This window comes from Narcine bancroftii, chromosome 13 (genome assembly GCF_036971445.1).
Source record: "Narcine bancroftii isolate sNarBan1 chromosome 13, sNarBan1.hap1, whole genome shotgun sequence".
Taxonomy (NCBI): Eukaryota; Metazoa; Chordata; class Chondrichthyes; order Torpediniformes; family Narcinidae; genus Narcine; species Narcine bancroftii.
This window is the reverse complement of record NC_091481.1, coordinates 38,176,802-38,194,254: the sequence shown is the minus strand read 5'-3', so window position 1 is coordinate 38,194,254 and position 17,453 is coordinate 38,176,802. Positions and strand designations below refer to the sequence as shown.

General features: G+C 43.2%; 1 protein-coding gene across 3 annotated transcripts in view; it reads left to right on the top strand.

Moving 5' to 3' along the window:
* The window catches only part of LOC138748290 (chloride anion exchanger-like), a 257,498-nt gene that overhangs the window by 101,397 nt on the left and 138,648 nt on the right, over positions 1–17,453 (top strand). For all 3 annotated transcript variants that reach the window (XM_069908204.1, XM_069908205.1, XM_069908206.1), the window contains 2 exons: positions 3,816–3,885; positions 3,976–4,068. In XM_069908204.1, the coding sequence (XP_069764305.1) occupies positions 3,816–3,885; positions 3,976–4,068 (163 nt within the window). The remainder of the gene's footprint in view (positions 1–3,815; positions 3,886–3,975; positions 4,069–17,453) is intronic.

The window sequence follows — 17,453 nt, the reverse complement described above, 5'->3', positions numbered from 1 at the left end:
ACACTGACTGCCTTTTAATTCCCATGGATGCTGCCTGATCTACCGAGATTTTCCTGCACTTTAAACTTTGAAACGTTTCTCTGATGTGAGGAACGAGCTGAGCGGGTTAGAGAAGCAACGGGTCTGGACACAAGCTGATTATAGCAAATATTTTTAATTGGCTGTGAGGGAAAGTGTCACAGGATGTGTACACATACGCACATGCACAACCGGACAAAGTAGACACAATACACTTATATTGGACACAACTAACAACCAGCACTTACTGCTAATTGCAAACAATGAAATACAATGATAAGATGCAATGCATGTGGTAGGCTGAATGCCATTGAGCTGGTGGATAGAAGGCACGACAAACCCTGGAAAGCAGCAGCTATACCATCCCGTGGGGAGCTGTGTGGCTGCATGCTGTTCACTGTGCACAGAGCCCCCTCCTTTCCTGGAGCATGTTACTGCACTTGCTGGGCCCTGCCGACTGGTGAGACCAGTGCTGATCATACCATCTGCTCCAACATTCCTCGGCCCTACTCACTGGTTGGGAAATCACTGAGAGTCGGGAGTGAGGAAAAAACCAGCCCTTGGACCATCCATCACACCGGGGGCTGCTGGAGGTGAGATTGTTGACATTGTGGAGCGAGGTTGGTGGGGGACCAACCCCCTCCACATCAAGTCCCCAATCCCCACAGAGCTGGCAAGTTTGATGAAACTGTCCATTTCCTCCTCACTGAATGGGATAGGCATGCGCCGAAGTTTTATAGCACGCCATCCAGACTGCCATGCCGTTGGCAACAGCCCACATCGCTGTAGGTGCAGGTAATCCTGGTTGTCTCTTTAAGGGTTAAAACCACACCCACCAGTTTGACCCTCCCTCCCTCTTTTGTGAGGGTCTTGCCCATGGCAGGGTGGGGTGCTGCAGCTCCAGTAATGTAAAGTCTACATAGTTCTTCCAGCAACTGCGTAGACTTCTTTCATCCAGCATTTCACCCCCTTTCCTCCCCTTTCACAGAGCTATCCCATGTTTGCTGGTGTACCCTCTCTCTCTTATCCACTTATTATCTCCTGCCTGTGGGCCTCTGCTCCTTCCCCCCACCATTTTGTTTGGATGCATGTCTACATTTTACTTGTATCTCATCTGAAATGCTGGTTATGTATCTTTGTTTCTGCTCGAGAAAGGGCAGAGTTCGACCTGTTAATTTCTCCACTGCTGTATTTTTACTTTCATGACAGTCTTCTGTGTTTTACTCCCTTCGGTGGTTGGAGGCGATTGTAAACGATGAGGTTATGGAGAATTTGGAGGCACCTGACAGGATAGAGAAAATCTTGCTTGACAAACCTATTGGAATTCTCTGAGGAAATGACAACAGGCTGGAAAAGGGAGATGCTGTGGATGTATTTGGATTTTCAAAAGGCCTTGGACAAGGTGCCGCACATGAGGCTACTTAACAAGATAAGAGCCCGTGGTACAACAGGAAACATACTAGTATGGGGAGAGCATTGGCTAATTGGCAGGAAGCAGAGAGTTGAGATACAGGGATCATGTTCTGATTGGCTGGTAGGGGTCGGGGTTTGGGGCCATATTGTTTTGTGTTGTATATGAATGATTTGGATAATGGAATGAATGGCTTTGTGGCCAAGTTTGCAGATGATACAAAGGTGGGTGGAGGAGCAGATGGTGTAGAGGAAACAAGGAGGGTGCAGAAGGACTTGAAGTGGCAAATGAAATATGATGTCAGATGCAAAGGGACCTGGGAGTCTTCGTGCCTGAAGGTAAACTTGCAGGTTGAGTTGGTGGTGAAGAAGGCAGATGTAACGCTGGTGTTCATTTCAAGAGGAGTAGAATATAAAACCAGGGATGTGATGTTGAGGCTCTATAAGGCACTTGTGAGACCTCACTGGAGTGCTATGAGCAGTTTTGGGCTCCTCATTTAAGAAAAGATGTGCTGACTTTGGGGAGGGTTAAGAGGCGGATCACAAGGATGATTCTGGAATGAAAGGGTTATCGTATGAGGAGCGTTTGACAGCTCTTGGTCTGTCATCATTGGGATTTAGGAGAATGAGGGTGGATTTCATTTGAAACATTTTGAATGGTGAAAGGCATAAATTTAGACATATAGCATGGTAACAGACTCTATCGGCCCACTATCGGGTGCCGCCCAATTATGACCAATGAACCTACAACTTCTGGTACATTTTGAAGGGTGGGAGGAAACCCATGCAGACACAGGGAGAATGACGACAAACTTCTTACAGACAATGCTGGATTTGAACCCTGGTCACTAACTGCTGCGCTAACCATGCCACCAACAGAGTATCTCCCATGGTGAGAAAGTCTGGTACAAAAGAGGACAACAGAGATGCAGAGGAATTTCTTCAGCTAGAGGGTGATAAATCTGTGGTATATGTTGCCACAGGTACTTGTGGAAGCCAGTCATTGAGTGTATTTAAGACAGGTTGATAGGTTCTTGATTAGCCAGGGCATCAATTGGGAGAAGGCCAGGCAGTGGGCCTGAGTGGGAAACTGATTCAACTCATGATTAAATGGCAGGACAGGCTTGATGGGCTGAATAGCCTATTTCTGCTTTTATGTCTTATAGACACAATGGGGAATCTTTCAACGCCCTCAGCACACTCTTGCATCCTGGTTCCAATACTTGGTACCCCTTCAGTCTCCAGCGGTTTGCGGTCTGGTGTGATCCTTTGACTGCATTCGCCAGTGGCCCGCATCATGCCTCGAGTCTCCAATAGCCCATCGTCTGTCACTGGTCACTCATTGGTTTGCTGCCTTGTCACTGACTTGTAGGGTTGTCTCCTCTGCTTCTCCTTCTCAAACAGGGGTTGGTCTCCCCATTTTCTGGTGATCTGCACTAGTCCTCTACTTCCACAGAGTCTGCAATCCCTCGAGGATGACACATCTTGGGCCCAGACCCCACCATCCCGAGAGTTCAGCAGGCAATTTGAAGCACGTATGGAGCTGAGGGTGATCGGACTGGATAGTAGAGCCCTGCGGACCAGTGCTTTGTATCCTCTCCCTGCAAGTCCACACAAGCTCCAGTGCTGCTGTTAAAGCAATGACACTCTTCCAACCAGAGGTGATCCAACCATAGGTGACCCAACCCACCCACAACGGTGGCTTTCAGGGGGTTATTCCCGGGATCTTTTATCAGGCTCGTCAACCTTTGATTGAAATGATGATGTTTATCGCCATACATCGTGTACAATGTACACATGCTGCAAAGTTATTATTTGCTGCGGCCAGACAGGTATTTGTATTTAAAAAAAAACTGGAAGAGTTAACTTAATTGAATTAAAAAAGACAACAAATATGTGGAATTGATTGATGATAAATATTCGCAGTAATCCTTGTACAAAAAAGGGAACTACAGATGAGCAGTGAAGATTTCTTTTAAAAGCCCCTTCTCCCATTTCTGCCTCATGGACCCCTCGGTTCCCAGCTTTGGGCGATGAATGTTTGTGGTGGTAGCCCAGATTCAGCAGGAGAGGGGTGGCATCACCAGGAACATTTGGAGGTGAGTGATGGACAGGAACTCCATCTGCTGTTAGGCTCCATAACAGAACACACATTTAATTGATCGGCATTAGTTTATGGTAGACCCAAGGAGGGTGTATGGAATTAATTGGGAGACGGAGGTTAGATGATGTGAGAGGAGCTGAGGAAGATGGGGTTCAGCTTTGACAGATGAAGGGCCAGGCAAACAAGACTGGCATTGTCAGGTAGCCAGCTGAGCCATGAGCTGGAGTTGAATGGTACACACAGCAAACTCCTTCTCTCAGTGATCTTTTCTTCTCACTTTCAGTCCGCTGTGTTCTGTTTTGGCCAATATCAGTGGGACAGACATCTACAGAAACAGGAAGGACTATGTCAATGTAAGTGAAGTACATAGCTGATGTGAAAAGCTGAGAGCCAAGGCTTGAACTAAGCAGTAACTGCACTGACCTCTGTATTCCTCACCACAGATCTATGAGCCGGAGGGAGTGAAAATTTTCCGATGTCCTTCACCCATTTTCTTTGCAAACATCGACTTTTTCAGGAACAAGCTGACAGAGGCTGTAAGTTTTGATTTATCAAACAATTTTCTGTTTCAATATTTGTATTAAATTTTACAATAATAATGCAAAAGGTACAAGCCATATTTATCAAAATATAAAGAGGCAATGTGAAAAAGAAAATATACAAAAGAAAGACTTGTATAAGAAAATCTTAACAATCAACAAAAAAGAAATAATGAAACAATCATTTAATCAGTTATAATGTGGTTAACGGAAAAAGATAAAACAAAATATATTGATACAATGCTACAAATTTTACCCCCTTTCCTTCCAATGTTTTTACAAAAAACCCACAAGACAAGATCATAGATTATGAAAAAAATTAATAAAAGGACCCCCTAAACTTTAAAAATGTAATTCCGTTCCATTAGAGGAACATCTGATTTTTTTCCAAAGTTAGATGTACCATCGTGTCATATAACCATTGAGTGTGAGTAGGAGGGACAGCATCTCTCCATCTCATCGATATTGATCATTCAGCATAAGTTAGATGTGCCATCGTGTCATATAACCATTGAGTGTGAGTAGGAGGGACGGCATCTCTCCATCTCATCGATATTGATCATTCAACATAAGTTAGATGTGCCATCGTGTCATATAACCATTGAGTGTGAGAAGGAGGGACGGCATCTCTCCATCTCATCAATATTGATCATTCAGCATGTTAGGTGTGCCATCGTGTCATATAACCATTGAGTGTGAGTAGGAGGGACGGCATCTCTCCATCTTATCGATATTGATCAATCAACATAAGTTAGATGTGCCATCGTGTCATATAACCATTGAGTGTGAGAAGGAGGGACGGCATCTCTCCATCTCATCGATATTGATCATTCAGCATAAGTTAGATGTGCCATCGTGTCATATAACCATTGATTGTGAGAAGGAGGGACGGCATCTCTCCATCTCATCGACATTGATCATTCAGCATAAGTTAGATGTGCCATCGTGTCATATAACCTTTGAGTGTGAGAAGGAGGGACGGCATCTCTCCATCTCATCGATATTGATCATTCAACATAAGTTAGATGTACCATCGTGTCATATAACCATTGAGTGTGAGTAGGAGGGACGGCATCTCTCCATCTCATCGATATTGATCATTCAACATAAGTTAGATGTGCCATCGTGTCATATAACCATTGAGTGTGAGAAGGAGGGACGGCATCTCTCCATCTCATCGATATTGATCATTCAGCGTAAGTTAGATGTGCCTTCGTGTCATATAACCATTGAGTGTGAGTAGGAGGGACGGCATCTCTCCATCTCATCAATATTGATCATTCAGCATGTTAGATGTGCCATCGTGTCATATAACCATTGAGTGTGAGAAGGAGGGACGGCATCTCTCCATCCCATCAATATTGATCATTCAGCATGTTAGATGTGCCATCGTGTCATATAACCATTGAGTGTGAGAAGGTGGGACAGCATCTCTCCATCTCATCGATATTGATCATTCAGCATAAGTTAGATGTGCCATCGTGTCATATAACTATTGAGTGTGAGTAGGAGGGACGGCATCTCTCCATCTCATCGATATTGATCACTCAACATACGTTAGATGTGCCATCGTGTCATATAACCATTGAGTGTGAGAAGGAGGGCGGCATCTCTCCATCTCATCGATATTTATCATTCAACATACGTTAGATGTGCCATCGTGTCATATAACCATTGAGTGTGAGAAGGAGGGACGGCATCTCTCCATCTCATCGATATTGATCATTCAGCATAAGTTAGATGTGCCATCGTGTCATATAACCATTGAGTGTGAGAAGGAGGGACGGCATCTCTCCATCTCATCGATATTGATCATTCAGCATAAGTTAGATGTGCCATCGTGTCATATAACCATTGAGTGTGAGAAGGAGGGACGGCATCTCTCCATCTCATCGATATTGATCATTCAGCATGTTAGATGTGCCATCGTGTCATATAACCATTGAGTGTGGGAAGGAGGGACGGCATCTCTCCATCTCATCGATATTGATCATTCAGCATAAGTTAGATGTGCCATCGTGTCATATAACCATTGAGTGTGAGAAGGAGGGACGGCATCTCTCCATCTCATCGATATTGATCATTCAGCATAAGTTAGATGTGCCATCGTGTCATATAACCATTGAGTGTGAGAAGGAGGGACGGCATCTCTCCATCTCATCGATATTGATCATTCAACATAAGTTAGATGTGCCATCGTGTCATATAACCATTGAGTGTGAGAAGGAGGGACGGCATCTCTCCATTTCATCAATATTGATCATTCAGCATGTTAGATGTGCCATCGTGTCATATAACCATTGAGTGTGAGAAGGAGGGACGGCATCTCTCCATCTCATCGATATTGATCATTCAGCATAAGTTAGATGTGCCATCGTGTCATATAACCATTGAGTGTGAGAAGGAGGGACGGTATCTCTGCATCTCATCAATATTGATCATTTAGCATGTTAGATGTGCCATCGTGTCATATAACCATTGAGTGTGAGTAGGAGGGACGGCATCTCTCCATCTCATCGACATTGATCATTCAGCATAAGTTAGATGTGCCATCGTGTCATATAACCTTTGAGTGTGAGAAGGAGGGACGGCATCTCTCCATCTCATCGATATTGATCATTCAACATAAGTTAGATGTACCATCGTGTCATATAACCATTGAGTGTGAGTAGGAGGGACGGCATCTCTCCATCTCATCGATATTGATCATTCAACATAAGTTAGATGTGCCATCGTGTCATATAACCATTGAGTGTGAGAAGGAGGGACGGCATCTCTCCATCTCATCGATATTGATCATTCAGCGTAAGTTAGATGTGCCTTCGTGTCATATAACCATTGAGTGTGAGTAGGAGGGACGGCATCTCTCCATCTCATCAATATTGATCATTCAGCATGTTAGATGTGCCATCGTGTCATATAACCATTGAGTGTGAGAAGGAGGGACGGCATCTCTCCATCCCATCAATATTGATCATTCAGCATGTTAGATGTGCCATCGTGTCATATAACCATTGAGTGTGAGAAGGTGGGACAGCATCTCTCCATCTCATCGATATTGATCATTCAGCATAAGTTAGATGTGCCATCGTGTCATATAACCATTGAGTGTGAGTAGGAGGGACGGCATCTCTCCATCTCATCGATATTGATCATTCAACATACGTTAGATGTGCCATCGTGTCATATAACCATTGAGTGTGAGAAGGAGGGCGGCATCTCTCAATCTCATCGATATTGATCATTCAACATACGTTAGATGTGCCATCGTGTCATATAACCATTGAGTGTGAGAAGGAGGGACGGCATCTCTCCATCTCATCGATATTGATCATTCAACATAAGTTAGATGTGCCATCGTGTCATATAACCATTGAGTGTGAGAAGGAGGGACGGCATCTCTCCATCTCATCGATATTGATCATTCAACATATGTTAGATGTGCCATTGTGTCATATAACCATTTAGTGTGAGAAGGAGGGACGGCATCTCTCCATCTCATCGATATTGATCATTCAACAGAAGTTAGATGTGCCATCGTGACATATAACCATTGAGTGTGAGTAGGAGGGACGGCATCTCTCCATCTCATCGATATTGATCATTCAACATAAGTTAGATGTGCCATCGTGTCATATAACCATTGAGTGTGAGAAGGAGGGACGGCATCTCTCCATCTCATCAATATTGATCATTCAGCATGTTAGATGTGCCATCGTGTCATATAACTATTGAGTGTGAGTACGAGGGACGGCATCTCTCCATCTCATCGATATTGATCATTCAGCATAAGTTAGATATGCCATCGTGTCATATAACCATTGAGTTTGAGAAGGAGGGACGGCATCTCTGCATCTCATCAATATTGATCATTCAGCATGTTAGATGTGCCATCGTGTCATATAACCATTGAGTGTGAGTAGGAGGGACGGCATCTCTCCATTTCATCAATATTGATCATTCAGCATGTTAGATGTGCCATCGTGTCATATAACCATTGAGTGTGAGAAGGAGGGACGGCATCTCTCCATCTCATCGATATTGATCATTCAGCATAAGTTAGATGTGCCATCGTGTCATATAACCATTGAGTGTGAGAAGGAGGGACGGTATCTCTGCATCTCATCAATATTGATCATTTAGCATGTTAGATGTGCCATCGTGTCATATAACCATTGAGTGTGAGTAGGAGGGACGGCATCTCTCCATCTCATCGACATTGATCATTCAGCATAAGTTAGATGTGCCATCGTGTCATATAACCTTTGAGTGTGAGAAGGAGGGACGGCATCTCTCCATCTCATCGATATTGATCATTCAACATAAGTTAGATGTACCATCGTGTCATATAACCATTGAGTGTGAGTAGGAGGGACGGCATCTCTCCATCTCATCGATATTGATCATTCAACATAAGTTAGATGTGCCATCGTGTCATATAACCATTGAGTGTGAGAAGGAGGGACGGCATCTCTCCATCTCATCGATATTGATCATTCAGCGTAAGTTAGATGTGCCTTCGTGTCATATAACCATTGAGTGTGAGTAGGAGGGACGGCATCTCTCCATCTCATCAATATTGATCATTCAGCATGTTAGATGTGCCATCGTGTCATATAACCATTGAGTGTGAGAAGGAGGGACGGCATCTCTCCATCCCATCAATATTGATCATTCAGCATGTTAGATGTGCCATCGTGTCATATAACCATTGAGTGTGAGAAGGTGGGACAGCATCTCTCCATCTCATCGATATTGATCATTCAGCATAAGTTAGATGTGCCATCGTGTCATATAACCATTGAGTGTGAGTAGGAGGGACGGCATCTCTCCATCTCATCGATATTGATCATTCAACATACGTTAGATGTGCCATCGTGTCATATAACCATTGAGTGTGAGAAGGAGGGCGGCATCTCTCCATCTCATCGATATTGATCATTCAACATACGTTAGATGTGCCATCGTGTCATATAACCATTGAGTGTGAGAAGGAGGGACGGCATCTCTCCATCTCATCGATATTGATCATTCAACATAAGTTAGATGTGCCATCGTGTCATATAACCATTGAGTGTGAGAAGGAGGGACGGCATCTCTCCATCTCATCGATATTGATCATTCAGCATAAGTTAGATGTGCCATCGTGTCATATAACCATTGAGTGTGAGAAGGAGGGACGGCATCTCTCCATCTCATCGATATTTATCATTCAGCATAAGTTAGATGTGCCATCGTGTCATATAACCATTGAGTGTGAGAAGGAGGGACGGGATCTCTCCATCTCATCGATATTGATCATTCAACATAAGTTAGATGTGCCATCGTGTCATATGACCATTGAGTGTGAGAAGGAGGGACGGCATCTCTCCATCTCATCGATATTGATCATTCAACATAAGTTAGATGTGCCATCGTGTCATATAATCATTGAGTGTGAGAAGGAGGGACGGCATCTCTCCATCTCATCGATATTGATCATTCAGCATGTTAGATGTGCCATCGTGTCATATAACCATTGAGTGTGAGAAGGAGGGACGGCATCTCTCCATCTCATCGGTATTGATCATTCAGCATAAGTTAGATGTGCCATCGTGTCATATAACCATTGAGTGTGAGAAGGAGGGACGGCATCTCTCCATCTCATCGATATTGATCATTCAACATAAGTTAGATTTGCCATCATGTCATATAACCATTGAGTGTGAGAAGGAGGGATGGCATCTCTCCAGCTCATCGATATTGATCATTCAGCATGTTAGATGTGCCATCGTGTCATATAACCATTGAGTGTGGGAAGGAGGGACGGCATCTCTCCATCTCATCGATATTAATCATTCAGCATAATTTAGATGTGCCATCGTGTCATATAACCATTGAGTGTGAGAAGAAGGGACGGCATCTCTCCATCTCATCGATATTGATCATTCAGCATAAGTTAGATGTGCCATCGTGTCATATAACCATTGAGTGTGAGAAGGAGGGACGGCATCTCTCCATCTCATTGATATTGATCATTCAACATAAGTTAGATGTGCCATCGTGTCATATAATCATTGAGTGTGAGAAGGAGGGACGGCATCTCTCCATCTCATCGATATTGATCATTCAACATACGTTAGATGTGCCATTGTGTCATATAACCATTGAGTGTGAGAAGGAGGGACGGCATCTCTCCATCTCATCGATATTGATCATTCAACATAAGTTAGATGTGCCATCGTGACATATAACCATTGAGTGTGATAAGGAGGGACAGCATCTCTCCATCTCATCGATATTGATCATTCAACATACGTTAGATGTGCCATCGTGTCATATAACCATTGAGTATTAGAAGGAGGGACGGCATCTCTCCATCTCATCGATATTGATCATTCAACATAAGTTAAATGTGCCATCGTGTCATATAACCATTGAGTGTGAGAAGGAGGGACGGCATCTCTCCATCTCATCGATATTGATCATTCAACATACGTTAGATGTGCCATCGTGTCATATAACCATTGAGTGTGAGAAGGAGGGACGGCATCTCTCCATCTCATCGATATTGATCATCCAACATAAGTTAGATGTGCCATCGTGTCATATAACCATTGAGTGTGAGAAGGAGGGACAGCATCTCTCCATCTCATCGATATTGATCATTCAACATACGTTAGATGTGCCATCGTGTCATATAACCATTGAGTGTGAGAAGGAGGGACGGCATCTCTGCATGTCATCAATATTGATCATTTAGCATGTTGGATGTGCCATCGTGTCATATAACCATTGAGTGTGAGAAGGAGGGACGGCATCTCTCCATCTCATCGATATTGATCATTCAGCATAAGTTAGATGTGCCATCGTGTCATATAACCATTGAGTGTGAGAAGGTGGGACAGCATCTCTCCATCTCATCGATATTGATCATTCAGCATAAGTTAGATGTGCCATCGTGTCATATAACCATTGAGTGTGAGTAGGAGGGACGGCATCTCTCCATCTCATCGATATTGATCATTCAACATACGTTAGATGTGCCATCGTGTCATATAACCATTGAGTGTGAGAAGGAGGGCGGCATCTCTCCATCTCATCGATATTGATCATTCAACATACGTTAGATGTGCCATCGTGTCATATAACCATTGAGTGTGAGAAGGAGGGACGGCATCTCTCCATCTCATCGATATTGATCATTCAGCATAAGTTAGATGTGCCATCGTGTCATATAACCATTGAGTGTGAGAAGGAGGGACGGCATCTCTCCATCTCATCGATATTGATCATTCAGCATAAGTTGGATGTGCCATCGTGTCATATAACCATTGAGTGTGAGAAGGAGGGACGGCATCTCTCCATCTCATCGATATTTATCATTCAGCATAAGTTAGATGTGCCATCGTGTCATATAACCATTGAGTGTGAGAAGGAGGGACGGCATCTCTCCATCTCATCGATATTGATCATTCAACATAAGTTAGATGTGCCATCGTGTCATATAACCATTGAGTGTGAGAAGGAGGGACGGCATCTCTCCATCTCATCGATATTGATCATTCAACATAAGTTAGATGTGCCATCGTGTCATATAATCATTGAGTGTGAGAAGGAGGGACGGCATCTCTCCATCTCATCGATATTGATCATTCAACATTAGTTAGATTTGCCATCATGTCATATAACCATTGAGTGTGAGAAGGAGGGACGGCATCTCTCCAGCTCATCGATATTGATCATTCAGCATGTTAGATGTGCCATCGTGTCATATAACCATTGAGTGTGAGAAGGAGGGACGGCATCTCTCCATCTCATCGATATTGATCATTCAACATAAGTTAGATGTGCCATCGTGACATATAACCATTGAGTGTGAGAAGGAGGGACAGCATCTCTCCATCTCATCGATATTGATCATTCAACATACGTTAGATGTGCCATCGTGTCATATAACCATTGAGTATTAGAAGGAGGGACGGCATCTCTCCATCTCATCGATATTGATCATTCAACATAAGTTAAATGTGCCATCGTGTCATATAACCATTGAGTGTGAGAAGGAGGGACGGCATCTCTCCATCTCATCGATATTGATCATTCAACATACGTTAGATGTGCCATCGTGTCATATAACCATTGAGTATGAGAAGGAGGGACGGCATCTCTCCATCTCATCGATATTGATCATCCAACATAAGTTAGATGTGCCATCGTGTCATATAACCATTGAGTGTGAGAAGGAGGGACAGCATCTCTCCATCTCATCGATATTGATCATTCAACATACGTTAGATGTGCCATCGTGTCATATAACCATTGAGTGTGAGAAGGAGGGACGGCATCTCTCCATCTCATCGATATTGATCATTCAACATAAGTGAGATGTGCCATCGTGTCATATAACCATTCAGTGTGAGAAGGAGGGACAGCATCTCTCCATCTCATCGATATTGATCATTCAACATACGTTAGATGTGCCATCGTGTCATATAACATTTGAGTGTGAGAAGGAGGGACGGCATCTCTCCATCTCATCGGTATTGATCATTCAACATAAGTTAGATGTACCATCGTGTCATATAACCATTGAGTGTGAGAAGGAGGGACGGCATCTCTCCATCTCATCGATATTGATCATTCAACATAAGTTAGATGTGCCATCGTGTCATATAACCATTGAGTGTGAGAAGGAGGGACGGCATCTCTCCATCTCATCGATATTGATCATTCAACATACGTTAGATGTGCCATTGTGTCATATAACCATTGAGTGTGAGAAGGAGGGACGGCATCTCTCCATCTCATCGATATTGATCATTCAACATAAGTTAGATGTGCCATCGTGACATGTAACCATTGAGTGTGAGAAGGAGGGACAGCATCTCTCCATCTCATCGATGTTGATCATTCAACATACGTTAGATGTGCCATCGTGTCATATAACCATTGAGTATTAGAAGGAGGGACGGCATCTCTCCATCTCATCGATATTGATCATTCAACATGTTAGATGTGCCATCGTGTCATATAACCATTGAGTGTGAGTAGGAGGGACGGCATCTCTCCATCTCATCGATATTGATCATTCAACATAAGTTAGATGTGCCATCGTGGTATATAACCATTGAGTGTGAGTAGGAGGGACGGCATCTCTCCATCTCATCGATATTGATCATTCAACATAAGTTAGATGTGCCATCGTGTCATATAACCATTGAGTGTGAGAAGGAGGGACGGCATCTCTCCATCTCATCGATATTGATCATTCAGCATAAGTTAGATGTGCCATCGTGTCATATAACCATTGAGTGTGAGAAGGTGGGACAGCATCTCTCCATCTCATCGATATTGATCATTCAGCATAAGTTAGATGTGCCATCGTGTCATATAAATATTGAGTGTGAGTAGGAGGGACGGCATCTCTCCATCTCATCGATATTGATCATTCAACATACGTTAGATGTGCCATCGTGTCATATAACCATTGAGTGTGAGAAGGAGGGCGGCATCTCTCCATCTCATCGATATTTATCATTCAACATACGTTAGATGTGCCATCGTGTCATATAACCATTGAGTGTGAGAAGGAGGGACGGCATCTCTCCATCTCATCGATATTGATCATTCAGCATAAGTTAGATGTGCCATCGTGTCATATAACCATTGAGTGTGAGAAGGAGGGACGGCATCTCTCCATCTCATCGATATTGATCATTCAGCATAAGTTAGATGTGCCATCGTGTCATATAACCATTGAGTGTGAGAAGGAGGGACGGCATCTCTCCATCTCATCGATATTGATCATTCAGCATGTTAGATGTGCCATCGTGTCATATAACCATTGAGTGTGGGAAAGAGGGACGGCATCTCTCCATCTCATCGATATTGATCATTCAGCATAAGTTAGATGTGCCATCGTGTCATATAACCATTGAGTGTGAGAAGGAGGGACGGCATCTCTCCATCTCATCGATATTGATCATTCAGCATAAGTTAGATGTGCCATCGTGTCATATAACCATTGAGTGTGAGAAGGAGGGACGGCATCTCATCGATATTGATCATTCAACATAAGTTAGATGTGCCATCGTGTCATATAACCATTGAGTGTGAGAAGGAGGGACGGCATCTCTCCATCTCATCGATATTGATCATTCAACATATGTTAGATTTGCCATTGTGTCATATAACCATTTAGTGTGAGAAGGAGGGACGGCATCTCTCCATCTCATCGATATTGATCATTCAACATAAGTTAGATGTGCCATCGTGACATATAACCATTGAGTGTGAGTAGGAGGGACGGCATCTCTCCATCTCATCGATATTGATCATTCAACATAAGTTAGATGTGCCATCGTGTCATATAACCATTGAGTGTGAGAAGGAGGGACGGCATCTCTCCATCTCATCAATATTGATCATTCAGCATGTTAGATGTGCCGTCGTGTCATATAACTATTGATTGTGAGTACGAGGGACGGCATCTCTCCATCTCATCGATATTGATCATTCAGCATAAGTTAGATATGCCATCGTGTCATATAACCATTGAGTTTGAGAAGGAGGGACGGCATCTCTGCATCTCATCAATATTGATCATTCAGCATGTTAGATGTGCCATCGTGTCATATAACCATTGAGTGCGAGTAGGAGGGACGGCATCTCTCCATTTCATCAATATTGATCATTCAGCATGTTAGATGTGCCATCGTGTCATATAACCATTGAGTGTGAGAAGGAGGGACGGCATCTCTCCATCTCATCGATATTGATCATTCAGCATAAGTTAGATGTGCCATCGTGTCATATAACCATTCAGTGTGAGAAGGAGGGACGGTATCTCTGCATCTCATCAATATTTATCATTTAGCATGTTAGATGTGCCATCGTGTCATATAACCATTGAGTGTGAGTAGGAGGAACGGCATCTCTCCATCTCATCAATATTGATCATTCAGCATGTTAGATGTGCCATCGTGTCATATAACCATTGAGTGTGAGAAGGAGGGACGGCATCTCTCCATCTCATCGATATTGATCATTCAGCATAAGTTAGATGTGCCATCGTGTCATATAACCATTGAGTGTGAGTAGGAGGAACGGCATCTCTCCATCTCATCAATATTGATCATTCAGCATGTTAGATGTGCCATCGTGTCATATAACCATTGAGTGTGAGTAGGAGGGACGGCATCTCTCCATCTCATCGATATTGATCATTCAACATAAGTTAGATGTGCCATCGTGTCATATAACCATTGAGTGTGAGAAGGAGGGACGGCATCTCTCCATCTCATCGATATTGATCATTCAGCATAAGTTAGATGTGCCATCGTGTCATATAACCATTGAGTGTGAGAAGGTGGGACAGCATCTCTCCATCTCATCGATATTGATCATTCAGCATAAGTTAGATGTGCCATCGTGTCATATAACCATTGAGTGTGAGTAGGAGGGACGGCATCTCTCCATCTCATCGATATTGATCATTCAACATACTTTAGATGTGCCATCGTGTCATATAACCATTGAGTGTGAGAAGGAGGGCGGCATCTCTCCATCTCATCGATATTGATCATTCAACATACGTTAGATGTGCCATCGTGTCATATAACCATTGAGTGTGAGAAGGAGGGACGGCATCTCTCCATCTCATCGATATTGATCATTCAACATAAGTTAGATGTGCCATCGTGACATATAACCATTGAGTGTGAGAAGGAGGGACAGCATCTCTCCATCTCATCGATATTGATCATTCAACATACGTTAGATGTGCCATCGTGTCATATAACCATTGAGTATTAGAAGGAGGGACGGCATCTCTCCATCTCATCGATATTGATCATTCAACATAAGTTAAATGGCCATCGTGTCATATAACCATTGAGTGTGAGAAGGAGGGACGGCATCTCTCCATCTCATCGATATTGATCATTCAACATACGTTAGATGTGCCATCGTGTCATATAACCATTGAGTATGAGAAGGAGGGACGGCATCTCTCCATCTCATCGATATTGATCATCCAACATAAGTTAGATGTGCCATCGTGTCATATAACCATTGAGTGTGAGAAGGAGGGACAGCATCTCTCCATCTCATCGATATTGATCATTCAACATACGTTAGATGTGCCATCGTGTCATATAACCATTGAGTGTGAGAAGGAGGGACGGCATCTCTCCATCTCATCGATATTGATCATTCAACATAAGTGAGATGTGCCATCGTGTCATATAACCATTCAGTGTGAGAAGGAGGGACAGCATCTCTCCATCTCATCGATATTGATCATTCAACATACGTTAGATGTGCCATCGTGTCATATAACATTTGAGTGTGAGAAGGAGGGACGGCATCTCTCCATCTCATCGGTATTGATCATTCAACATAAGTTAGATGTACCATCGTGTCATATAACCATTGAGTGTGAGAAGGAGGGACGGCATCTCTCCATCTCATCGATATTGATCATTCAACATAAGTTAGATGTGCCATCGTGTCATATAACCATTGAGTGTGAGAAGGAGGGACGGCATCTCTCCATCTCATCGATATTGATCATTCAACATACGTTAGATGTGCCATTGTGTCATATAACCATTGAGTGTGAGAAGGAGGGACGGCATCTCTCCATCTCATCGATATTGATCATTCAACATAAGTTAGATGTGCCATCGTGACATGTAACCATTGAGTGTGAGAAGGAGGGACAGCATCTCTCCATCTCATCGATGTTGATCATTCAACATACGTTAGATGTGCCATCGTGTCATATAACCATTGAGTATTAGAAGGAGGGACGGCATCTCTCCATCTCATCGATATTGATCATTCAACATGTTAGATGTGCCATCGTGTCATATAACCATTGAGTGTGAGTAGGAGGGACGGCATCTCTCCATCTCATCGATATTGATCATTCAACATAAGTTAGATGTGCCATCGTGGTATATAACCATTGAGTGTGAGTAGGAGGGACGGCATCTCTCCATCTCATCGATATTGATCATTCAACATAAGTTAGATGTGCCATCGTGTCATATAACCATTGAGTGTGAGAAGGAGGGACGGCATCTCTCCATCTCATCGATATTGATCATTCAGCATAAGTTAGATGTGCCATCGTGTCATATAACCATTGAGTGTGAGAAGGTGGGACAGCATCTCTCCATCTCATCGATATTGATCATTCAGCATAAGTTAGATGTGCCATCGTGTCATATAAATATTGAGTGTGAGTAGGAGGGACGGCATCTCTCCATCTCATCGATATTGATCATTCAACATACGTTAGATGTGCCATCGTGTCATATAACCATTGAGTGTGAGAAGGAGGGCGGCATCTCTCCATCTCATCGATATTTATCATTCAACATACGTTAGATGTG